This window comes from Manacus candei, unplaced genomic scaffold (assembly GCF_025592945.1).
Source record: "Manacus candei isolate 608988 ecotype Guabito, Panama unplaced genomic scaffold, ASM2559294v1 h1tg000011l, whole genome shotgun sequence".
Taxonomy (NCBI): domain Eukaryota; kingdom Metazoa; phylum Chordata; class Aves; order Passeriformes; family Pipridae; genus Manacus; species Manacus candei.
Window position 1 is genome coordinate 4,098,237 of NW_026138059.1, and position 26,949 is coordinate 4,125,185.

The 26,949-nt window shown below is 36.1% G+C and overlaps 1 protein-coding gene across 2 annotated transcripts in view; it reads left to right on the forward strand.

Moving 5' to 3' along the window:
- ROCK2 (Rho associated coiled-coil containing protein kinase 2) overlaps window positions 1–26,949 on the forward strand; it is a 107,169-nt gene that overhangs the window by 51,659 nt on the left and 28,561 nt on the right. Inside the window, exons 4-17 of one of the 2 annotated variants that reach the window (XM_051778256.1) lie at window positions 6,364–6,501; window positions 9,130–9,390; window positions 15,001–15,145; window positions 17,490–17,628; window positions 19,351–19,442; window positions 20,244–20,403; window positions 20,992–21,055; window positions 23,738–23,803; window positions 24,104–24,183; window positions 24,535–24,583; window positions 25,317–25,452; window positions 25,583–25,674; window positions 25,924–26,170; window positions 26,495–26,601. In XM_051778256.1, coding sequence (XP_051634216.1) covers window positions 6,364–6,501; window positions 9,130–9,390; window positions 15,001–15,145; window positions 17,490–17,628; window positions 19,351–19,442; window positions 20,244–20,403; window positions 20,992–21,055; window positions 23,738–23,803; window positions 24,104–24,183; window positions 24,535–24,583; window positions 25,317–25,452; window positions 25,583–25,674; window positions 25,924–26,170; window positions 26,495–26,601 — 1,776 coding nt within the window. The remainder of the gene's footprint in view (window positions 1–6,363; window positions 6,502–9,129; window positions 9,391–15,000; window positions 15,146–17,489; window positions 17,629–19,350; window positions 19,443–20,243; window positions 20,404–20,991; window positions 21,056–23,737; window positions 23,804–24,103; window positions 24,184–24,534; window positions 24,584–25,316; window positions 25,453–25,582; window positions 25,675–25,923; window positions 26,171–26,494; window positions 26,602–26,949) is intronic. The other variant, XM_051778257.1, reaches the window with a different exon arrangement.

Below are 26,949 nucleotides of genomic sequence, written 5' to 3' on the forward strand. Positions count from 1 at the left end.
ATTGTGTCATGAGGTCATTTCTGCACATAGTAGACAGTGCATCTGAGTTTAAAATGTGATGGATTGGAAGGGAAGGACTTGGGAAATAGTTTATTATCCTTTGATCAATGTCAAAAAGGCAGTTCATGGCAATTCTAAATTTTTTTGGCCACAAGCTTCACTGTATAATAATGTCTGAAACCTTCCTATGAAAGAGCAAGTATATAGTGTGACAAAAGAATTTTGTTTTGTTCTTATAATTGTAATGCTTGCACTGTATTTAACTCACATGACTCAGGATTTTTAAAAGATTTATTTTTTAACATTGTCCCCTCAACATTGTATGCTCTGTAATAGCTAAAGTAAGAATGAGATTGCTTTGTAAATTTTTATTGTAGAGAAATTCTATTTAAAAAAAAAGGCAAAATACAAAAAAACCCCTTGGTGTATCACGCATAGTCTGATTTTCGTTTAATTTTGGTTTTTCCCAGACTTCCAAGTCCTAATGTGTGATAAGTGACACAAAAATGTGCACATATGTATAAGATGGATTGATATGTCAGTTTTGAAATAAGCCTTGGATGTAAGCACCAAATAGAATCTGAAATACAAACACCAAGGACAAGTTATCATGAGCTTACAGATAACTGTGCACCAGCTAATCTAGGATACTTTTCTCTGTGAGCATTTTTAGTGGAAGAGAGCTGTGGAGCAAGTAAATGGAAAGTGGAGCAACTAATTTGCAGCAATTGAAGCTTGTTATCTTGTTACCATAAGGTAACAAAAATTACCCTTTTGCTTTTTGACATTGAACTGACATTTTACTGTTATGTGCTATTTTTGCACTAGGAAGCTGGGAAAATTATATTGTCTTGTAATACATAAGCATTTTGGAAAATACAAAGATATGTTGGGGTTTTGTTGAGGAATGTGGTAAAATCTAAGCTGTGAAGTGCTTATAGAAGGTATAGAGTGTATAATGGTAATACATTTATGATCCATTTATAAAATTCTTTGTATTTTCCATATTAGCGTTGGTGAAATTAATGGAAACCAGGGAAGAAAACCTAAAATTAGCCTGAAGCTGTGACTAGAGTAAAGCTATTTGCATGACTAATGGGTAATTTGCAAATTTAGATGTGATTTATGCGGCAGATAGCAACATTTAATCAGCAATTTTTATTCATTTGGTCATTTTTGAGACACTTTCATCCAAGTCTGGCAACATGAGAATGTAGCACCCTCTTACCTATTTTTATCAGGGTCATTTGCACTTTGTTTTTATCCAGAAGAATGTATGAAGTCTGCAGTGGAGTATTTCCAAAAATCCCCATTTTCTAACAAGATTTTAAAAAATAATATGTATCTTTATATGATTTTATATCCTTGCTGGCAAGAAATTAAAACCAAAACCAGAACCTTTAGCAGAACCTTACCTATGTGTGAAAGGGCTGCTGCAGGGAGCTTTGTAAGAAAGCGGGCTGTTCCTTGTCTTTTCACTGACAGACACATCAAATGGTTTGTTTTAAAGTCCTTGATTAGATGTTTTTATCTTTATGTTTATCCACTTGTAGCAGCAAATAGAGACTCTCCTTTTTCATGCACTTGCATGGGAAGTCAGTGAAAAGTCAAGTCATAAGGAGCAGAGTTCCTCGTCTGTTTGCTGAGTAGGGGTGAGATGAAAAAGAGAAGATCCCAATAACAGAAGCTGTGCCTTTTTTGGGTGTCACACTCATATATTTGCTGGAAGGATCCAAGAGAATTGTGTTTTTGATGTGCTTCAAAAATGAAGATGTATTTTCATATATGTATTTCTAAAGATAGAAGGGTTTTTCTAAATAATCCATGTCACGCACAATTTAGATTTTGAAGAAGAGCTGATTTTTCAGTGTCTGTGCTGCAGTTAGGCAGTTTGAGGGATCTGAAGACAAACTATTTTTCATTTGCCTGACCATGAAAATGGCAAAATGCTTGGTAACCTGGTTATATAATAATGTTTTTTGGGTTTTGTTTTTGTTATGTTGGGGTTTTTTTATTCTTTAATAAACCCTTCAAAAAAGCAGGAATGCTTGGTGCTGGAGGGGAACTTCTGTGTGTTCATATAGAACTCTTCTGTACTTTATGTCAATTTAAGAGAACACCATTTTTCTGTAATGTAAAAATATAAGTTGAAATCATAATGTTATGCAGTCTTACAGCTAAAAAGCAGTGAGCTAATAAATACAATTGCAGATCTGAACTAATATTAGCTGGTGATGTGGACAGACATACCTAGATTTTTTGCCTCACAAGGTATGATACAAATTTAAACTATTGAGCTAAGCTATATCTATTTCTACTTCATTTAAAATGCTAACACCACTGTTGCAGATGATGGATTTGCAGTAAGCAAAATATTTTGCAATACTTTCTGCGATCAAAATAGAAATTTGCTTCAGTGAGGACTCAGTGCAGAAAGAACCATAAATAATACATGATTAACTATGTGAATTAATGAATGTTTTGTTATCAGTGTGTGCTGTTGTGCATGGGTATTTGTAGCACAAATATTTATTATATGTTTCTAATGATTATATTGGAATGCTTATTTTTTGGCTTGTAATATTTACAGCATAAAATAGGCAGCTATGACCTCTGTCATTTAATTTTATTTTCCCCATTTCTTCTGCTCCAGTATAGCATTTTCTTGTTGAAGTGGTGTGGAGTGATCAGCTTTCCAGATTCTTTCAGAAAAGGGAAACAAATTCTCTACTGTTGTATCTTACAGTTAGATTGTATTTTAAAAGCCTCACTTTTCTCCCTTCTTCTGCCCTCCAAAAAATTAAAAAAATTCAGTCCAGTAAGGAGAGATCAGATGATTCTGGTTTGAGCATCTGACTTCGGTGGAAAAACAATTTCCTTACAGCTCCAGAAGTATTAAACTCTACAGTTGAGCTCTGGTCTCTGGTTTTACTGGATCTGTAGTGATGGGGAAAGCTAAGAAAATAATTGCCAGCTGCCAGACCACTTGTTCTTTTATGCAGTGCCGTGAATAAAAGTGACTGGTGTTTGGGCAGACAGAAAAATTGAATTATGGTGCTTAATATGTTACTTGTGGTTTATGCAGAAACAGTAATTTATGAAAGCACATCCTGAGTACTTCTTGTTTGTTTTCACTTGAGGAAAAATCCTCTTGATATGAAATTGAAACTTATCTTTAGTCCCTTCTCCTGGATCTAACCATGAAGGACTGCAACATTGCAGTGACACACCAGACTGACCTGGTCATGTACTGGAAGAGAAAACTAAAGCAAAGCTAAAGTTTTTTTGTGTTTGAGTGCTAAAGGATGGTCTGGGTGTCAGTCTTCACTGTGTGATTTCTTAGTGTTGCAAACCAGCAGTTGTCATGGCCTGCCTAAAGAGGTGCTGGTTTACTTTTTTCCATTAAGTGCTTTGCTTATTAGGTTTAGTTCCCGTCCACTGCTGTTGTGCAGCTCTGTAATAGAGCAGATAAAGTCATGGTTTTTTACCTGAAAATTTGTCAGAATATGAACTTCGGTGCCCTATCCATAGTCGTATGTTATGGCTCTATTAAGTATTTTAGGATACTTGTGATTACTTCAAACCTTGGAGTTCATTTCAAAACTCCACTCTAGGACCTTCATTTTCTTTTAATCATAAAAGAGACAGTACCATTGCCAATGCTGCATATTCAATCTGATAACTTCAAATAGATATGTTATTTTCTTTGCCTACAGATCGTCTTCTGGCGTGGATGCTGTAGAAATAATGGGTGCATTTTGCCTGTACTCCTTTACTGAAAGTCTTAGATTGTTGAAGCACAGTAGAGTGAAATTCTTTTTTCTTAATGCATTTTCATTAGTTAAATGAGGCCATGTTACTCAGTGCTAATGGCATGAAGGGATTTTCCTACCTATTTTGAGAGTTACTGTGGTGAGCTGCAGTTTAAATTTGGCAGGTCCTTTTAACAGTTGGAAGAAATTGAAACATCATGACAGTTTAATACATGAATAATCTGCTGTATGAGCCAATATCTGTATGTACAAATATAGCTCTGGGTGAAGAGTACAGTGACTAGCAGCTAAAAAGGCTGTCTCCAGGGGCCACGGTGGTGATAGAAGCAGTAATATCAGTGGTAGGTCTGTTCCCCTGCAAGGTGTGCCAAGACACACTCAGTCTCTGGGTGTGCCATACCAGTTATTGCTTTGGTTCCTTGATTTTTGTACAGAGAAAGAACCTATCTTGAAATTTTCTCCAGAAGTAATTTAACCAACTAATAAGCTATTGGCACTACTTTAGAGAGGTGCACAGGCTGTGATTTTGGGTCTCCCCACCCTGTTTACTTTGCCTCTCCTGTGCATGAGCTTGTTTCAGGCTGTGCTAATTTTCAACAATTTTTTTCCCAAAGTAGTGGGAGACAGGTGTTCTTTTAAAGGAAGGCAGCTACACTAACTACACCTATGCAAGAGTACACACCAACCTTAGGAACTGTAAACTACTAAATACATTGCAGAACTTTACATGAACTTTCACAGAAAATGCATCTTCAATTAAACAGTATCTTTTTGTGGTTTCTGGTCTTTGTGTTTCTTCTGGTTTTGGGCAGGATTACAAGAGCTCTACTTTGTGGAGTATAGTTTGTGGTGTACCACCAAATCTTTGTAAATAGTCCCATGTGGGATTAGTAAATGGGAAGGAGTTAATTTTCAAAATCCTTTTTTAGGACACCCTCACTAACTGACTAATTGTTGATATCTTAAAATGTGCTTATAGAGTTGTTAATAAAGGTAGATATCCTGTTTCTGTTCTGGTGTTAGGCTGGAGGTTTTTTGGTCTAACTATACAGAAGGTTGTTGGTTAGTGTTAAACTAAAACCTCTGCATCTATATCTTGAAAGCAAAAAGCCCCAATTTCAAGTAAGTTCTTAAATAATCCTGTTTCTATTCATGTTCTCACTCTTTCCAAGATTACCCCCTGCACTGATACTTCTATTCCTTCAGCAATATTATTTTCTACTGCTCCTCTGCAGCAGGAGACTCCCAGATTTGTAGACCAAATAGATGCCTCTCTGAAGCTTTGCACTGCAGATATAGTGGACCTGAAACATTTACAGCTGTTCAGAAAAAGCTTCTGTTCTTTCAAGTAGCGTAATTAAACTAGTGCAAAACTAAGGTCAGGAGATCTGCTTTAGTTTTCTAAATGTGAGAGTTTTAAATGCACCAGAAAATCATAACTTCTATTTCTGGTGCATTTCACAAATTTCACAAATTGATTTCAGAAATTAGTCCTCTGAATTTTTTATTTTAACGGGAAGAAAATATGCAAAACGTTAAGGTGCAGTTAATTTATTTTTTTCTGCTGACTCAGACATTTTACAGCTGAATACTTCTCACCTTGATTTCTGTAAGGAACACTCAAGAATGTTAAAAACCTGGTGCTTTAGTAGTTGTTTCATAAAGCAGCATAAGTCTCATATTGTTTAATTAGCAGAGTAATGACTGCAGTGTGTAATTTAAGGATTTGGTTTCATGTTTGCATTCAGATGAAGTTTTCCAAAATATTTTCATATTTTTTCATAGAAGTTTTAATTCCAATTTTCCAATAAGGTTTATGTTACTAATTTTGCACCATTTAAAGTGAGTTTAAGAACTATTTAGGAAAAGAAAGAAATAGGAGCAATCTTTACCTGGTGCAAAATAAAAATTGGCAGAGGCTGAAGCCAACTGCTTGCAGAATTTCTAACATGAATGACTTAAATGGCTAGACAGTGTTCAGAATAAGAAAATACAAACACGGACTTTATTTCTCCTTACGTGATCTAACTTTTGATGGGGGAATAGCATTTCCTTTTTTTTCTGTGAACAGTCATTTTATCTTTTTAGTGTTCTGGGTGATTTGAAGTAGGCACCTTCACTGAGAAAATGTTAAGAGCAGTCCAGGTCTTTAGAGAAAGGTGGTACTTTTCTCATTCTGAGTTTTGCGTTGGGTTTTTTTGGAGGTTTTTTTCTTTATTATATGCTTGTGTTGCTGCATCTTCAAAGAAACAGGCTCCTCCAAAGAGCTTCTGCTCATGGCCCAGTGGCTCCTCTGCTGCGATTGCAGTGGCAGCTGCAGCCCTTGTCCAGTCTCTGGCATATCTTCCTTCCCAGGGCATCCTTCTTGTTCCACCCCTGCTATGGTGGTTTTTTTGAGTGGCTGTTAAGCTTTTCTTTCCAGGTTTGGAAGTTCTCAAATCCTTACTGTGTAGAAAATCAGGTGTATGAAGACCTGGAGGCATCACATCCCAGAAGGCAGTTTGCATATAGCAGAAATATATTGTGCTGGTGTTCAGGTTTTTAATGAGGCATTTAAAAAAAGTTGATTCTCTTCTTTCTCAACGAACAGGTTCGCCATAAAATGACACAGAAAGTTTATGCAATGAAGCTACTTAGTAAATTTGAAATGATCAAGAGATCAGATTCAGCCTTTTTCTGGGAAGAAAGAGATATCATGGCCTTCGCCAACAGTCCGTGGGTGGTTCAGGTAAGGAAGATATGTAAGAGTAAAATAATAATAATAACAACAACAGTAATAATAACGATGATGTAATAAATATTTTCCAGTCTTGAGCTGGTTTTGAATTGACACCTAAACTCAAATCACAGTTTTCTTTTTAAAAATACATTTTTACAGCAATTTCACTGATGTTTGAGTATTTGACTGTGTTAGAAAATAGATAAATTTACATTTTAGTCACCACAAATGCATCATAAAACAGAACGAAACAGACTTTTGAAATACCAATATAATTATTTGGAATAATTATTTTGGAATTTATCTTTCCAACTAAGAAAAATTCTGTACAGAAATGTAGAAACAAATGTCAATATTTTTTTCCAGTCTTTTCTTCTGATACAGTCAGTTGATCACAGGCAGTTAGTATTAAGAGTGATTTAAACAGTCACTGTCTTTTCATCAGCAGTTTGGTCTATGGGTGAGTGTGCACCCCAGTATCCTGCAAGACCAGAGCAGTGGTTTGCTGAAACCATCTTCTGTTTGGTGGTCAGTTAGAGCACCTGAGCTTGGAAGTAAAATCCAAGTAATGGAGAGTTGGCTTCTTCAGTTGTCTTGAGCACCATTGCTGGCAGCTGTCTCCTGAGATGTATCATCACAGTGTTGTAATGTGAATTATGCCTTTGGGAGGAATCAGTACTGCATATTGCCATTTGTTGTAACCGGTGAATTGCACCAGTTAATCAAATGGGTAGTGAAAGCATTTGGTGCTTGGAGAAACTGTTAGTACCTAATTTTGTTAAATAACTAATACATCTAAGTGCTCTCATGTATATTGCCATGCCTCTGTGTATTTAATAAGACTGACCTGAAGCTTTCCATATATTCTTCATAACTTCATGCAAGAAATGTTTTACAAGGTTTTTTATTTACTTGATTTGTTCTTCGAGCATGTTCTGTGCCCTTACCTATATTCAGCAGAAATACTTAACCAAATAGATATTTTTTTTATTTAGTTCTTTGTTCTAGTAACAGCAGTTGTCGGGAATTATTTTTATTTTTCACATGCAGTTGAAAGGAACGAGAAAATCCATGCATGACATGGATTTTCAAAGGAAAGTGTCACAAGCAGGATATAAATGTATGTCTGTATGTGCAAATAGCAAATGAACAAAAGTGTAGTTGCAAGTGTGCCTTCTCTGGTAAACTGTATTAGTGTGATATATTTAGGTAATGTGGTCCAGTGGGACAGGACATCGAGCTGGTTTGAAGAAAATGTAGCTCCTGTTCTGAGTTAGAAACTGGGACAGATCACACTGCTTCTCTGTGTCTTGTTTTTAATATGAAAAACAAATGATACCAGAGCCCTAGATAATTTTAATTTATTTTTTTTAAATTAAATCCCTTGAGGGCAATAATGAAAGTGCTGTATAAAGGCATAGTGCTGTTATTTATTATTGTGTAATATTAATATATTTACATGTGAGAATACAGAGACTATTTTGGATTTTAATTTAGACTTTGATGACCAAGTGCATTATCTTACTATATAATGCATATATTATCCATTTGTGAAAACAAATACAGTGCAATATGTATGTATTGAAATATATATTTCTAATCTAGGTCTTCTGTCGCTAATTATACAGTTAATTTTAATCTAAAAGTCAAATCTCCATAATAACATACCTGCCTTACATGGTTCCTCATCCTCCATGGATTCCCTTATTTTCCCTTCCTCCTTTCCATATATCCTATTTTCAGTTCTCTTTAAATTTTGTGTGTGTAATTTAAAGATGTGAATAATTTTAGATTTTAAGGTAAAGGAGCAGTATTCCCTGAGAAATAAGGTGAGACTTTCAGAGACTTTTTCACACCAGCCTTTGAACATTTGATAGTAATGCTTTTGATGGCTTGGGCTATTTTCGGACTTGGTGATTGCTGAGTGAGATCTCTAAAACTTTCAGCACTTTAGGTCTGAAATATGTTTTAAAGAGATAACTTATTTTCATTATCATGCCAGTAGAAAACATACTGACTGCAACCTATGCCAGATCAGTATTTTATTGTTAAGGATAATTTCTTTGTATTGTGTTATAGTTGTCTTCAGTAACATTTTGGTTTTCTTTCTTATTTCAATATATGTTGATTTAGGACAAAATCAGTGGTGACTTTGTGAACAAGTACAGAGTTAAGGAGTTTATAATACACACAATTTAGAAATAGTCTGAGTTGCTCACTGTTTAGGTATTTTCAAATCATTATGTGATACTCCCTTTCTCAGATTTGATACTTTGCATTTTGACTCAGTGATACTTTTTAATGCCAAGATATATGGAGATATATATATATGTGTATATATATATATATATATATGTATATATATATATAAACCTATATTATGAAAAAAAATCAGGAAGTCTTTTATCACTTTCTTTAAAATGAAGATGAAGGGATTTTGAAGTTCAGTAAATTTCAAGGTACTGTCATAATAGAAAATGTAGATTGTCTGAATGTAAAAAGTAAAGTTACTTACATAAGTTTTGACAGGATATTCTCAGGTTTAACAAAATTTCAAGATAAGGGGCTTTATTCTTTTTACTAGATGTCTCTGAAAAGTAATTGCATTTTTTTCTTTCTTTTCTATTAATGTTGCAGCTATTTTGTGCCTTTCAAGATGACAAGTACTTGTACATGGTAATGGAATACATGCCAGGTGGAGATCTTGTAAACCTTATGAGCAATTACGATGTGCCTGAGAAATGGGCCAAGTTCTACACAGCCGAAGTTGTTCTTGCTCTTGATGCAATTCACTCCATGGGCTTGATACACAGAGATGTGAAGCCTGACAATATGCTTTTAGATAAACATGGGCATCTGAAGCTGGCAGATTTTGGCACTTGTATGAAAATGGATGAAGTAAGTACGCAACTGAATAATTTATTATATATAAAACTGTAATTCTAGGGTTATTTTCTTACGAATTATAATACACAAAAGAATGTTCATCAAATGGTGTACCTGGTTAGAAAGCTGTTTCTTGTCTCCTAGTTTTAAATATGAGTGCTCTAAATAGTGTAATTTTTTTATAATAAACTGTTCTGTCACACAGAAGAAGGATGTAAACTTACTTTTCGTTATTTCTGAAAGCATGTGTGTTTATGAATTTTTGAAGTTCATTTTTTTTTTGCCAAATGTCTGAAAAGCTTATGAGATAACTCGTAGTTTCAACATTAATAACCTTGGAACAGTTCATAGGCTGACATTTTTCTGTAAATGAAATTATTTTACAGGCAAAATACAGTCCATGTGTTTTCCTGTGTCTCATTGTTCTCATAGCATCCTCTAGTGGTCATTCAAATGAGGTTGCAGTAGGGCAGCAGTGGTATGTGATATATTCATCAGAATTTGTTAGATATTTGTCAAGATGTCATGCATTATAATTGTCCAGATTTTATTACAGTCAAATACATTTTTCTAATGAGATTGCATAAGAATATTTTTAACATGATGTAATACTTTATGTTATCAAAGGTGACTTAAAAACAAATCTACCTTTGAAGTTTGCATTCTTAAAATCTTCCCTGACAAACAGTGTTAGGCTGTAAATTACAGAATGTATTCTTCCTGTGAAAAATTCTAACAGATTCTAAAAAATCCCTGTATATGAATGTGTGTAATGATTTGCCTGGCCTTTGAAAGGTTTCTGTATTAATATTGGCAAGGGTTACCCTGTTAAGCTTACTTGCTTTAGTGGTTTAGATTTTTCTGTGTATTGTTTTGAAGGTGCTTGATATAGTCTCTGCAACCTACTTAATTTGCATTTGCATCATTAAATTAATGTCTTCTCAGCTGTATCTAGAAGTACTGTCTCTGATTAGGTTGGTTTTTTTTCACATGCTAATATATTAACTTCATTGTACAACCACAGCTGTTTATTGAAATTCAGTCTATTTAGTTTTGCTGATAATTTAATAACTATTGTTACTCTAAAGGCAGAGAGAATATTCATCTCCACTTCGATGATTTACTTGCCTGTATTCTAGGGGACAGCATTTACTTTAATTGAAAAAATTGAAAGTAGTACTTGGTCTCTTAATTCAGTCCTTAAAAAATTAACTTTGTTTTGAGTCAATAGACCGTAGATCTTAAGGGAATCTGTTGTTATCTGAAGAGACAATTAAAAAGCAGCAAAAAGTTAATAATATAAATCTAAAATGAAAGAGGGATTCTCTATGCTATTTTAGAGATCCCAGAAATGGTGGACCTAGGCCTTGCTTTCCATTTTCCTTTTCGCTGCTGTTGTTAAAAGAATGGAATACTAAAATGTGGATGATGATACTGTAAATGTCAGAAATGCTTGCATGTTTCTCATAAAGAATTACAGTGAGCTCCAGTTTAGACTGGGCATCATCAATGGACCAGTAATCTGCTAAAGAAATTAATTTTTTAACAGATTACATTTTAAGTTCTTCATGTTTCTCAGACTCAGTGGAATGGCAAAAATTTTTTTTACAGGAAGCTTTAGAAGTTGAGAGATTCTGGATTGTCTCCAAATCTCATGCTACTTCGTACAAAACACGAACACATCCCAGCTGTGTAAATATAATATTGGTGTTGGCAGACTGATTTCTAGAAAATATAGCTTACCCAATACTTTTTTATTTTTTGGATCTGGATTTCTTTTAGCAGTTGTGGACATTGGTATCTTCCTTATGCTGCCAATAGCCCAGGAAAATTCTACTGCAATTTGGTTAGAGATTTTTCTGACCTTTGGTGTGGAATTGAAGTCAGTGTTCACTTAAGTCTGCCAGGCCAAACCTGACAGTTGCACTAGAATTCCTCCTTATCACTATGTGAAAAGAGTTGCTGCTAAGTGTTTTAGTGATCTTTTCCAGCATAAAAGGAACTCTTCTGTTTATATAACTCAGTTGTCATGATTTGAGGGTTTGTGGTGTTGGGTGGTTTGGTTTTTTTTGATTTGTTGCCTTTTTTAAAATCTGCAATAAGGTGAGTATTTCTATTACTGTATAAAGAATGGAGTTGGCCTCAGAGGTTCAGTAGAAATTGTGGTTCCCTTTAGGTATTTAGGTCTGGTAAGGTCGATCAGGGCAGGTTTCACCAGGTGTCTAATCTTCAGGTTTTATGTAAGAAACTAGACAGTAGTTGGCTTCAATAGGTATGGTAGGGCCAGTGTTTCCAGGCTCGGTACATGGCACTGTCCTTGCCAACTGAGCTTTCAGAAGAGCACAGGTTTAGAGGCTACCTGTTGAAAACAGATGTGACCAAAAGAAGGCATATTTGCCATTTGGGATTTTTACCTTGGCTCAGGCAGTTTCGTTGAAAGAAGCAGTGTGTTCCTGTTTTTAGAACTCAACTTCTTTCTCATTGAAGCTTATCCAAGACCCTACTGGATCCTTCTTTTTTCAGTCCATTGTCTGCAGCACACTGCACTAGCCTGTGTGCTGTGTTAGCACCTAATATATGCTATCCTAATATTTTCGCACAAGCACTCTCCAGCTCTTTTTACGGGAAGGAATTTAATGAGGAAGTAAAAGCCTGACTGTTTGCCTTGGTTCAAGACAGCAAGTCCTTCAGGTCTGATGGAGATCATCCTGAAGATGAAACCTGAATTGCTTTTCCTTCAGCAATACAATAACACTGAACGATGCTGGGAAACACTGCAGCCTCACTGCCAAGTTGTCACGAACTGTGACATGCTGTGTCTCCTGGACAGCCTATTTTTTAAAACTGTGCACTGTGCATCACTCACAGAGCTGCAGGAGACGGGTTCTGAGATCCACCTTGATCTTTTGAGGTGATGAGGGAAGTTTCGGGTAAATCACTGGCCTGAAACTGAGAACTGTTATAGTAAGTGTGCTGCTCAGGCATAAACCAGAAGCTTAGTATTTGAAACACAGGAGTAATGAGTTGGCCAGAGAAAACAGCATCCTTTAGGTCTCTTCAGAGTGTGGGGACTGCCAGGGTGCCGTATATTGCACAAAGAGGACATCCCTGTTTACTTGCCTTTGATGCCAGAGATCATAGAAGCGAGTCTGATGGTGATATTAAAGGTATCCAGTGCTTAGAAATACATACAGAGCAACACTCAAGTTCTTTGAAAGAACAAGTGTGTAAATGAGAGGAACAGAAATCTGGGAATAGTATATGCAGATGATAATGGTCCAGCCTTCACAGGGACATGATAGAATCCCCCATTGCTGGATTTTTTTGTGATGCAGTTGGTCAAGGTGCTACATAATCTTATATAGGCCATTTTTCCCACAACACATTGGGTCAGATGATCTTTCAAGGTCCCTTCCAAGCCAGATTGTTCTGTGATCTGTGAATGCACTTTTAGATTAGTTCCTGAGACAGAAGGTAGAGAGTTTCATGGGGAGTAAGTACAACCAGCTCCATGTGCTTCAAAGTGGTATGGTCTGTTGAAAACTGGTGTTAGGAAGCAGGGCCCTTTTTGCTGTAGAAATAGTTGTTTGTTTTACTGTTCAGTTCTTTGGCGTCTCATCTGAAAACTTAAGGTGTTATTACTTGGAGTTCTTTAGCATCTGTAATGTCATTGCAAAGAACTTTCCTTGTTGCTACATACCAGCCAGATTTGGGGTTGGCTGGTTTTGGCACAGCCTTTGCTTTGTTTGCTTAAGACTTCATAAAATATCAACACCTGTAACATATTAAAAAGTGTCCTTGCTTTGGTGTATTAATTATAGAGGGGTGGGAAATGGTGTGTTATTAAGTGCTTAGGTGTCAAGGCAATGTTCAGAAAATCTTCTTTCAGAACTGTTTTGTTTACTTTGTTTTTAAAGTATCTCCTTACCTGGGGAGAGATTTGGGTGGCTTCAACCAGTCTTGACTGAGCAAAAATTCAGACTTTTCCTTGTAATTTTGCATTTGGATAAGGAAGAGATAGACACACGCCAGTGTTGAAGGCCTCATTAAGATGCCACAGTCTTACCAGATGAGCAGAATTACATAACCCTAGAGCAATTCCTCCTGAGCTCAAAACAAAGAGAGGCTTAAGCTTCAGAGAAGACATGTAGGTTAGTGCACAAGTGCTGTTACAAGCAGCATATTCAAATAGTTGTTCCTGCCATGTGCCAGATCCATTTTTGAACGCTCTTAACTTTAGATTTTTGGAGCCTTTGGGCTTCAGTTTATTTCCACTGTTAAAATGTGTTTATGGGTTTTTTTGACCCATGAATGCATTAGGTCTTCTGAAAAGTATTAACTTCATTTTCTTATCCCAGGGATGAATAGCTTATGTGCTATCTCATCCATAGTATAGAAGGCAAAAGTTAACCTGCTCTTCATTCTGTAACTGAGAAGTTAAAACCTCTTCAGGTTTCAGCTTTAGCATAGAGTTGTAGAAGATGATAGGCATTTGCCAGGAGGACAGGCAGTATGTCTCTACAGTATTTAGTCATCCCTTTAGTTTTTACCTGCTGGTTCATGACTCTCTGTGTTCTGGTTTAGTACAGAAATAAAAGCTTTTGACAGTTCATATTGTGTATGAAAAGGAATATTACAATGTGGTGTGTGAGTTTTACACATCAGTACAGTTCCTAAAGCAAAATGTTTCTCTTACTTTCTTTAAATATGTATTTTGACTTTAGTTATTGCTACTAATATTCTATATCAATATTCGTAAATAATACACATTGCTGTTCATGCTGATGGCAAAATGCATGAAGAACTTTGTAAGATGACTGAGATTTCAGATTTAGAAACAGAATAAAAGATGAGTGTATTTTTGGTACTTCTCTAACTTCATCCAGAATTTCGTTTCATTCATCCATCTGGTCTCTGAGGAGTGAATACAGTGAATTTGACTAAAGGAAACAAGGCTTATAACTCTGAACTAGAATGCTGGCAGATCTGGTTGATGCTTCTGCGTCACTTAGCCCCTGCATTTTCAGTCTCTCAGCATGAAGCAAAGGGGATGAGGAATCATTCCATTAATACAACTGTGGCATTACGTTAATTAAAAAAAAAAACGAAAAAGAGCTTTCCTATTCTTTAAAAATAGCTTTTCCTTTTAGTCTGCTTCGCATCTGTAATTAATAAACAAGGTGTAACTATAAAAATTTACCTCAAACTTGATTTATTGTCTGAATTGGACAAAATTGTTATGTATCTGCAATGTAGGGCCTAGAATTCCTAACTTGTCAAAATGATTCTAAAGTTTGTCCCTGAATTCAATGAGATAAGGAGCAGTCTGATATGGTGTGTAGCTTCATATTGAAACCAATGGTAAAAATAATAAAATTGGTCAATTTTGGAAAGAGGTAGTCAAGAGAAATCACTATGAAGTAGGCAGGGGGTGACCACATTACCAGACAATGTCATTTCAGTCCATATTGTTTTTGAATAAAAAAGTAGTCTTTCAAACATACTCGTCAAACAAATATTTTAGGCTATATTTTGTAATGTTTTCTGCTCTCCTAGTAGATTAATTGTTTAAAGACTCGGAAGTATTTTGGACTGAGCTGTCTGTGTTCCTCTGTTGCGCAGACAGGAATGGTGCGCTGCGACACAGCCGTGGGAACCCCCGACTACATATCGCCCGAAGTCCTGAAGTCGCAGGGGGGTGATGGTTACTATGGACGGGAATGTGACTGGTGGTCTGTAGGGGTGTTCCTTTTTGAGATGTTGGTTGGTAAGTAGTAATTTAGTCTGCTAATAAGATTATCATTGAGTCTTTACTGTGCCTTTAGCTGTACTTTGCTGCTCAGGGGCTGGCTGTACCTCACTAACAGCTTCTGACTTTAGGCTGATACTGTGGTTTCATTTCTGTTCTCTTTGCTCTCTGTCACTCTTACGCTGTGGCAGCTGTTTGCGTGCGTGCTCAGTGATTAGTTCCCTGACTCGATTCAGCTTAAAACTAATTCTTAGAATAGTTTTAACTGGGGTCAGCTACCTCACCAACTCGTGAAGGTTTATGCCACATCAAGCAGTACTGAGTTTGCAGGGCCACAGAGATGAGAAAGGAGTGGAAAGGGCAGGACTGTCCTTTTCTTTTCTCCTCTTCTTTTTCCCACAGCATGTCAGTGTCTTCTGTTATGTCAAAATGCAAAACTATGGCTTGATTCTTTCTTCTATGCCTGAGTCAGGATTTTCCAGTAAGATACACCAGACTGCCATGGCAACGAACACAGAATATAATCTGTTAAGATGAGTCATCTGCCTCTTAATATATAGTGAGGATCAATTTTATAGTCTGGTAGCAAAATACTGATTATAGAAGGATGGAATTGAGCATATAATTATTAAAAATCCAAATCAGCATGTTCTGGGAATATTGCAGATTTGATGCTTCTGGTATCCTAAGCTAGGAAAGACATTTGGATATAAAAAGCTGTTACAATTTCTATGTCTTTCAGAATTAAGGCACTTTGGCTTTAAATAGAGTGTTTTATAATGATTAGTCTCTAATGAACAATTTTAGCAATAAAGAAAATTATTCAATTATTAAAATATTGGACATAACTGTCCAGAATTTTCTTCTCAGAGCCTCCCTTTTTTTCCTCTTGTATCTAGGAGGGAAATATTACTTAATTTCTCCATCTATTTTTGTCTGTGCTCACATATCAGATTCTGCCTGTGGTCTTCTAAAACCTGCTTTTAGTCAAGCCACAGTACTAATGAAAATGGTAATTTTATTATGAGAATTAAAATTTTATTGTGCCCTTGACTAAAAGGTAAAATGTTGGTCACAGGATGAATCCTAACGATAGTTCAGTGACTTTAGATAGTTTTAAGGTGTGTCCAAAATCAAAGCTGTTTCTGGGACAGAAGACAATTGAGAAGAGGAAGGTTGGGAGAGTGAGGCAGCAGCAAGTATCAATGATCCCCCCCTGCAGTGCACTGGTATGGCACCCTAATGAATTTACTAAAAGTTTAGAAGTTTAGATCAAGCTGGTGTGTACTAATTCCTTATTATGCCATAAAATGACAGGAGGAGACTCAAGTTAGGATTATTACATTTGTATTTTTTGAAAGCAGAATGTTTTTTGTCTGTTGGTCCGTTTGTACGGTTTTTTCATGTACTTGGCTTCTGAAATATTCAGTTCCTTGATGGAAGGCTGCAGCCAGCAAGGCTGTCCTGCCAGGTGGTCCCTGCCTGCACACAGCACACTGGGAGGGAGAAAGGAGCCTAGCTCATGCAATCAGTTGTTTGCCTTCCCTATTAAACCTATGGATTAGTTGTGAGAAAAAGCATTTCTGTGAAAGTTGCAGCTTCTTGATTACAGACCTGAACCATTTGTAAGTTCAGAATGTTGTCAGTTAATTTGAGTGTCAGTTGCCTTCATCGCTTCCAATTCTTTTCACTTGTCCCAATTTTACCTTTCTTAATTCTGTTTTCTTTGCGAATATCTTTAGAACCTATGCTGCAAACCTCTATGTGGGAAAGGTCTATGATTTTAAAAACCACCTACCATGTTAATATGGGCACCGAAGCTAATTAATTTGTCAGTGAACAAGATTTAATAATATGGCTTTAACAGTGCAGTAACACACTGGGAAGGCTCCTGCTCAGAGCTGACTTGCCTTAGGCAGGGTAGGCCTGTCATGCCTCTGAAATGGTCTTCGGAGAGCTTTGGTTTATTCTTTCCAACAAATGTGCATTAGCAAATCTTTAGTGAGTTGTGGTCCATTTTACCCATGGAGTGTTTAAAGGTGGGGATTTAAGTGGGTGTCAGCTATCGTGTAAATTAGAAAACACAGTGAGAGTCTTTAGGTAGAACAAAAGGTGTAATTCGCTGGGCAAAATTTTGGTATTGATAGGCAGGATAGAAAATGGTGTAGTTTCTAATACAGGCATTTTAGGGAAGGAATATTTTTGGTAGTATACATTATTTTTGCATTCCAATTTTACCGTTTCATTTTTTTTAAATAAAAGACTATTTTTGGTAAACTGCTTGTAGACTTTTCTTTATATCTTTTCTCTTACTCAACTTACATGACTCAAAATCACAGTCAATTTGCTGTTTTATTTTCAGGCGATACTCCTTTTTATGCAGACTCACTAGTAGGAACATACAGTAAAATTATGGATCATAAGAACTCATTACATTTCCCGGATGACGTGGAAATCTCTAAGCATGCGAAGAACCTTATCTGTGCCTTTTTAACTGATAGGTAAGTGCATGTGTTTTTCTGTTACTTTTTTTTTTATTTTGGATGGTATTGGCTGTATTTATTTTGGATGGTACATTGTAAAAATTAATTCCTTCCATTACTTTTCCTAATCTCTGTCCACATCTCTTCTGCAAAACCTTCTGTTCTCTAGTTTTTCTTTTGGAGTGTTTTTTCCAGGTATTGTATTTTATTTCTATGAGCAGTTCTGACAGCTCTTGTTAACAACACAGTTTGTGCTGGACAAATCCTTCCAATTGCAGTGTGTAATACAGTTACAAACCTGTAAAACTGAAAGTAATTTGTAAGCTCCAAGGCAGGGACGAAATTGTTGTGCTCAGTGTCTGTGTGGGTGTTACTTATGAAAAATGAAAGTAAGTACTTCTCTGAAAGTAAGCATGCATTTATGAGTTTGTTTACGGTTTCTTGGAATGTTTGAATTTTTAGTTTTTATTTGCTTTGTTGCATTAATTGATAAGTATAGCTAACAAATCTGCAAGAGTATTGTTTTGGCTACAAATAGGTCCTCGAAGTTTGTCTTTATGGACTGGAGCCATTTATTGAAATTAAACTGTGTAAGCTTGTTCTTAACCTGAACACTTATATTTTCTTTAGTTTGAGAAAGCACAGATGATCTTTGATTTCTTTGATTTAAAAGAACAACACTGTAGACCCACAGTTAACTCAAGATCGGTGATGCCTTCTTATGCTTTTTCACCTGAACCCAGCTGGAGCAGAGCATATAGAATGAGGGATTAGGAAAACAAATGGTTTTATAATGGGTTTTGCATTCAAAGAGAGATTGTTTGCTCTACTGAGCAAGATGGCAGTTGCTCAGGAAGGATGTGCTTTAATTTAGCAGCATTTTTCACCCTTAGTAGCTGAAGGGTACAGAGAAAATATGAGTAGAATTTAATAATGTAAATGTGGCGAGGTGTGTTTCCACTACGTGTGTCCCTCTTCCTGTTTATATTTAACACAGTGCTTGAGCGATTTATTTGAAACAGATGCTTGCTCTCTGTCTGCGTGATCACTGCTGAAGCACTTAAAGGACTAAGCATCGACCCTGTGATTTACTGCTGCTTTTCCATGCATTGTTTTTATGTCCTGTTCCTGTACATAGTTTCAAGAGAGACTCTTCTGTTCAAACTAAAAGTTTCTTGTTGCTCTTAAGATTTACTTCACTGCAAATATCAGCAAAAGACGTGTCAGGGTTAGTTGTGGGGCAGAGGATGAAATTCTTAAAATATTTATTTTAGTCCAGCTTTGAATAACTGTTCTGTGCAGTAGGTTAGACCTTCCTTCACTTGCGTCTTTCGGTTTGTCATGTGGTTTGGCAGACACGGAACTTCTGCAATTTTATTTCCCCCAAGGGTGTTGAGTTTTTGTTTGTGTTTTTAGGTTTTTCTTAGTTTTTGCCTCAGCGTTCTCTGTCTTGCTTTACTCCCCACGTGGCAGACTCCAAGTTCTGGACATTTCAGCAGTTGCAAGGAGAGCGCATGCTAAGAATCAGAGTATGTTTTATATAAGAAACTAAAGATTAGTGGTTGGTGGTTTTTAAATTTTGTTTTTTCTCTGACCATTAGTGTGGTTAACACAGACAATCTTTACTGAAAGTTTCATTGCTGCTTGTGAACAAGTCAGAATTTAAATAACAACAAACTAAGCCAAAAAAAAAAGAAGCTCGTTTCCCTAATGTGACTTTGCCTTAATTGCTATGTTTAGGGATGTGCGACTTGGGAGAAATGGGGTAGAAGAAATAAAGCATCACCCTTTCTTCAAAAGCGATCAGTGGAACTGGGACAACATTCGAGAGAGTGAGTAAATTAGCTTACAAGTTCTATTTTATTCAGTATTTGCAATAGTAGAAATGAGGAAAAAACGTTAGGCTGTATAAATTAAGTATTTTCTATCTATCAAAAATCTTACTCAACCTTTCATATTTATCATTTGTGTTATGAAAACTCATGTTAATTAGGGTTAGTAAATACACATTTTTCCTACTCGGATTATCCTCATCTTTATCATGCTTTTAATGTAGACATTTCCATTTTAAATAAAGGAATTGGATGTTTCAGAATTTTAACTAAAAAGAATGCATGTTTCTCTTTTGCTTTTGTTATTTTGTGTTATGGGTTTTTTCATTTTGATTTGGGATTTTTTTGATCTTCTCGTAGTTAAGACAGTAGTTTGACAGTGGTCTTGTCAGTTTTACTGCTTTTCATTTAAGGTGTTGAGAACCTGATAGCTTTAGGTAAAAAAAGCAAAGTATGTCAGTTCAGCTCACGAGCTTGATCATAACTTCTAAAGTTACATATTTACTAAGGTTTCTTAAAATGCTGATTGTATTAGAGTTCTATTCTCAAACGTGATTACCTGAGCAAATATGTCTTGCATATTAGATAGTCTATGCATGAAGCAACTAATACAAAAATAGATTGCTCTAGAAAAAATTGTGCACAGTAATATTTCCAGATCTGCTGTCTGGTTAATACATATTTAACTACAAGTTATTTAAGGACAACTTATAATATAGTCTTTTAACATTATAGAGATACCAGTATATAGCAAGTGACTGAATCTTGGAGTGAAGTTCATCTTTTCTCCCCTTTTTATAGCTGCTGCTCCTGTTGTTCCTGAGCTCAGCAGTGATATAGATAGCAGTAATTTTGATGACATTGAGGACGACAAGGGAGACGTGGAAACCTTTCCAATCCCCAAAGCCTTCGTGGGAAACCAGCTGCCTTTCATAGGATTTACCTACTATAGAGACAATTTGTATGTGATACTTTAATATACATTTTTAGAAAAATACCTGCACATTTTTCTTGTATTCTCTTTTCACTCTAGATTCATAATTTATTCCTTACATTATATTCATTTATGTCCAGTTGGGAAGATACAAAATGCTAAGCTTGAGTAAAATAATTTGTTACTATTTCGGTTATTTTGATAACTGTGATTAAACACAGTATTTTTATATGCACAGAATTATACAATATCTTAAAAAATTGTTTAGGGTTCAAATACTGATAGATTTGTAATTTACTTCTAAAAAGGCTTTTTATTAGTTATTTTAGAAAAAAGTTTACACAAGATAACTTTCTAGAATTAAACTTGAATAATTAAAAAGTAATTGTATTAATTAAAAGATCATAAGCTGCTGTGGATTTGGAAACATGCTATACTTCAGTTAAGGAAAGATTCAAATCACAAAGATGCACTAAGACTGAAATAAAACAAGCTTCATTCTGAGAGGAGCATAGGACAAATTAAGGCTTGAGAGAATTGATTAAAATGGCAAGATTGCCAGAGTTGTTGAAAACTTGAATAAGAGCTGGAGGGATTTGTTTTTGTTTTTGACAGGTTGCTAAGTGACTCCTCTCAGTCTTGCAGAGAAAATGAATCTGTGCAATCTAGTAAAAATGAGGTTAGTGCCTTTCTTCTTCAGTATTAATGGTATGCTTAACTAATTTTGTTAAGTCTGTTAAGAAAAGACAAAGCCTAAAATAAGTTTTCAAGCAGTTTTGTGGGGGGGCTTTTATCTTTTAGTGATCCTCAATACAAATGATATTTTCTATTTACAGGACAGCAAGGAGGTAAGTATATTATTTGAATTATGAAAAGAATAGAAAAATTCCTACATAATTTTATGTGGATGTGATGTATCTTAAATGTTTATTCACCAAATTGTTAGCAGTAAACCAGTTGTATTTTGAAACAGTTGTACTCAAGAGTTAAGGTGCTGTAGTATACAGGGGAATGAATACAGGTTTTTCTCAAATTCTTTTGGCATCTAGAATTTTTTGGAAATCCAAAGCGTAAAGCTCTGTTTGCTACAGACAGCATCACTCTTGGGAAGATTCCACAGTTGGCCTGAGCGATTCATGACTGATTTATTCAGAGTTTGGAAAAATAAATTGTCACCTGCAGTGATAAAGGAATGTTTAAATCATACTCCAGTTGGAGTGTATGGAGCATGTTTATCCAGCTTTTGAAGGTTGACAATTGAATTTAAATATGCATATGACAGGAAAATGTTATAGAATTTTCATGTACTTATTTCATTATGTTACTTAAACATTTGTATTATTCAAGTGTAGATAGTATATTGTTAACATTTCTTAAAACTTACAGTTCCTTTTCAAAGTTTAAAAAATAAATAAAGGAAATGCATTTTGTATTGATCAGCTAAATTTAAATGCAAATGTTTATTACACTCCACTTCCTTCCTGTCACTGCTGAATAGATGAATAGTTTTAGAGTTTCCCTTTTAAAAAGAAATGGTCCTGCTGTTCAAAATACATATTGTCACATTCGTGACATTTGCTTTATGTTGTGATAGTAAATGCAGATGGTAACATTTTGCATTTGACTTCTGACAACTTTTTTATTTGTATTTTCTCAAGCGATGAATCTCCAGTTTTGATGTCTTTTTCAGTGTCCCTGTTCTGGGAATCCTCTAACTGTAATAATTGTAAAGTGTTTCAGAAAACCACATTTTTACATTTCATGTTTGGAGGGTAGAGGAAGAGGGGGAAGGGAGGAAAATAAATGCATGTGAAAGCCTGAAGTCATGAGATTAATCCAAAATTTATTATTTATCATTTATTTCATGAATATTTGGGTACTGGACTCACATTTTCTTAAAAATATTTTATTAAGCAAAACTGAAGTAAGGATAATAAAAAGTGTTTTTATAAATACATTAATAGCAAAAGGAGGGGCAAAGAAAACCTACATTCTTTACTGGACATGGGGGAGAACATAGTTACCAAGGATGCAGAAAAGGCTGAAGTACTTAACACCTTCTTTGCCTCAGTTTTCAACAATAAGACAGGTTGTCCTTAGGACAGCTGGCCTCCTGAGCAGGTAGACAGGGACAAGGAGCCAAATAGTCCCCCTGTAGTCCAGGAGGAAGCAGTTAGTGACCTGCTGAGCCACTTGGATCTTCACAAGTCTATGGGACCAGATGGGATCCATCCTAGGCTGATGAGGGAGCTGGTGGAAGAGCTTGCCAAACTGCTCTCCATCATTTATCAACAGTCCTGGCTCACTGGGGAAGTTTCAGAAAACTGGAAGTTGGCCAGTGTGACGCCCATCCATAAGAAGGGCTGGAAGGAGGATCTGGGAAACTGCAGGCCTGTCAGCTTGGGATCAGTGCCCAGCAAGGTTATGGAACAATCATCTTGAGTGTGATCACACAGCACCTACAGGATGGCCGGGGGATCAGACCCAGCCAACACGGGTTTAGGTGGGGCAGGTCCTACCTGATCAACCTGATCTCCTTTTTATGACCAGGTGATCTGCCTGGTGGATGAGGGGAAGGCTGTGCATGTAGTCTACCTGGACTTCAGCAAAGCCTTTGACACCATCTCCCATAACATAGTCCTGAAAAAGCTGGCAGCCCACAGCTTGGACAGAGGCACTCTGTTGGGTTAAGAACTGACTGGAGGGCCGGGCCCAGAGAGTGGTGGTGAATGGTGCTACATCCAGATGGTGTCTGGTCACTAGTGGTGTCTCCTAGGGATCAGTGTTGGGCCCAGTTCTATTTAATATCTTTATTGATGATCTGGATGAGGGGATCGAGTCTACCATTAGCTGGATTTGCAGGCTCAGGGGAGACCTCATCTCTCTCTACAACTCCCTGAAAGGAGATTGTAGACAGTTGGGGATTGACCTCTTCTCCCAGGCAACCAGAAATAGGACAAGTGGACACAGTCTTATGCCGCTCCATAAGGGGAGGTTTAGGTTGGACATTAGGAGGAGTTTTTTCACAGAAGGAGTGAGTGGGCATTGGAATGGGCTGCCCAGGACCTCCCACTGTCCCTGGAGGTGTTTAGGAAAGACTGGATGTTGCAGTTAGTGCCATGGTCTAGTTGACATGGTGGTGTTAGGTCATAGGTTGGACTCAGTGATCTCAGAGGTCTCTTCCAACCCAGTTGATTCTGAGAAAACAAAGCATTTCCAAACCTGAAAAGTGTTCATTAGATTCCAAATGAGTAAGACTAAGAAATTCTTCTTCAGGTGAGGTCACTGAACATGTTTAGTCATCTGAATATTGTCCACTTTGGTCATATGCCCCCCCTTCTTATTTTTTCATTTCATTTAGAAAAGGCTATCCCAAAAAATCTGCTGCAGTGGACAGTCTCTGGCTACAGAGAACAGCAAAGGGCCGGTAACAATATTCTTTCCCCATATAAATTTTATGACTCACAATCTGTGGCACATAATTCTGTGATGGTTTGATTTAATGCAGCATGCAGCAATTTTTGTTGCTATGGATCTGTATCTTTAAAATCATCTGAATTAATGCCTTGTAAAGATGTAACCTTCTAGTGATGGTTTTAAAATAATATAGTGGAAGATTGAATTAATTTTCCTTGCTTTCCCTTATTTTGTTATTTAATTGAATTACATTTGTTTTATGTGGTAACATTTTTATATGTGGGCCATACTTTTTTGATATTTTACACAGTTTCAGAAAAAACTAAGCAAACTAGAAGAACAGCTCAGTAATGAATTGCAAGCCAAAGATGAACTAGAACAGAAGTACAGGTGAGACTGTTTTGACATGTTTGGTATGTTTATAGAGTAGTTTTATTAGACTTTCTGTTTTTGGATACTTAAAAGCATTTTAATTCACTTTGGGGATTCCCAACCCTGTGAGCAGATCTCACTGTAACTTGCCAGCCTATTCTTGCTGCTCCTGTGACTACTGGGGTGGTTTTGTTGGGGTTTTTTGCCTTACCTCTCTAGAAGAATCTCTCTGTTATTAGAGTGATTTCACCTGTCCCTGAGGTTTCATGTTACTGTTGAAAATAGAATATCTAATTAATGAGACACATCCAAGCACTCTAATTTCTGTATTATCAGCAGGATTTAAAAGTATTTTTCAAATTTGTTCAGGTCTACAAGTACTCGTTTAGAGAAGATACTGAAAGAGCTCGATGAAGAGGTAAGTCCACAGATATTTCTGACTGGAATTAGAACTTTAACATTTGTGTGTGGCTTTTTCCTTCAGTAACAGCAGATTACTTTTGAGTAGCTGTGTATTTATAGCAAGTCACACTAGTTGATTTCTTAGTATTCACAAGCATGAAATTGTTGTCACTGCTAAAATATTTTCATTATGATTTCTGTATATAATGACACATTTCTTTGATAACTTGTTTTTTACTGTGTTTTTAAGCTGGAGAACAGCATGATATAAATATCCCCTATAGATTTTAAAAATCGAAGGTGTGAGAGTAGTGTTTCTACAGGAGGAAGGCTATGCTTTGCATTGTTCAGTGTTAGTAAAAGGACCCTATTTCTTGCCTAGCTTTGCACCTTAGTGCTTCTACAAACTTGGATGTGGATGTGTGCAACTTAATGTATTGCTCATCCAGGTGCATGTCAAGGCCTTACATTACACATGTGTTTCTGTGCTCCCAGAGTGACTGCTTAGGCAGGTCTACCAGGTTTGTCAAATCCAAATGATCAAACAGTATTTAAATAGCAGAGCTCCTGGCCATAGTCATCCTGGGCCAGATTTGATCACGTGTTCTGATACGCTGTGTTTGCAGCAGTCAAATAAACTGGCTTTCTCCATTACAGGCTAAACTGAGTGTGGGAGCTGTGTTTTTATCATATAAGAATACCACTCTTGTGTATGTAATTAGTGGTGTATTTTTTTTAAATCTATCCAGATAACTTCAAGGAAGAATGTAGAGTCTGCAGTCAGGCAGTTAGAGAGAGAGAAGGCTCTTCTTCAGCATAAGAATACAGAATACCAGAGAAAAGCAGAACATGAAGCAGATAAGAAACGCAATTTGGAAAATGAGGGTATGTTGAACCATGCTTGAAGGGTTCCATTTTGATGTGGGTTTTTAAAAGTTAAAATAAATGAATTATAGTCCCAATTGAAGTGTTTTCATGACAGTGATTAACAATGTTGAATTGGGTTTTTTTATAGTTAACAGTTTGAAAGACCAGCTTGAAGATTTAAAAAAGAGGAATCAGAACTCTCAAATATCTAATGAGAAAATCAATCAACTACAAAGACAGGTATGCCAACTTTATATATGTATATTTTAAAATAATAACTGTTTGAAGTACAGATTTTGGGATTAGTGGAGGGATTTGAAATCTCTAATTGAGTTTTTAAAGATTTTTGTTGTTATGTTTTGGTGTTCAAAAGTAATCTTAAAGTATACTCCTTTATACTTCTTTAATCCCTAAAACCTAGTATGCTGTAGTAGAAATAGTAGTTTTTATATTTTAATTGTTTCTGAAGTACGTATTTATCAATCTCAGTTGGATGAAGCCAATTCTTTGCTGCGGTCAGAGTCTGATACTGCAGCCAGGTTAAGGAAGAACCAGACAGAAAGCACAAAGCAAATCCAGCAGCTGGAAACTAATAATAGAGAACTACAAGATAAGAACTGCCTGCTAGAGAATGCGAAACTCAAACTGGAGAAGGAGTATCTCAATCTTCAGTCAGCTCTAGAATCAGAAAGGAGAGATCGAAGTCATGGATCAGAGATTATCAGTGATTTACAAGGTATTCCTGCAAATGTTCTGATGTTAAGATTGCTTCTTGTTTCCAAAATAAAAATAGGTTTCGGTGGTGTTATTTGAGCTTCAGACTGACTAGATAAGTGTGCTGTCCTCTAAAATGTTATGCAGTTTTGAACACACATTTGAGAGAAAATGTGTGATAACATTTATAAAACATTGATAACTTTTAAAATCACCCCAAAGGGAGATATTCTTAACAGTCGGAATTAGAAGCTGTAACATTTGAAAAATGTTATCTCTAAATAGATAAAGTACAGTCTCGTTTTCACACACTGCCCAGTCTCATTGATGTCTTGGTTATTTTTAGGTCGAATATCTAGCCTTGAAGAAGAAGTGAAAAGTGGAAAGAGTGCATTAGCCAAACTGGAAATGGAGAAAAGACAATTGCAGGAAAAGCTCACAGATTTAGAAAAGGTAACAGCACTTCTAAGTGAACATTGGTGTTACATTCTTACGGAATTTTTGAATTTGTACTTTTAGTATTTGAGATGTTGAGTAAACCTTGTTTTCAGCATTTTTTTTTTTTAATTGTTTTTGCAATTTGAAAAGGGGGGGGGAAGACATAATTTCCCATACGATCATAAGACATTATAGTTCTAAAGTACATAATAATGTACTCTGGTGTGTAGCTTAACAGTGCAGTAATAACATTTCATTTCATGTGTTGGGTTTTTTTAGAATCTCCTTGTTGCCAAAAATCAAAGAGCTTCTGCTAATATTGAACAAATTTGTCATTGAAACAAAAGTCTTGAAAAATTTCTT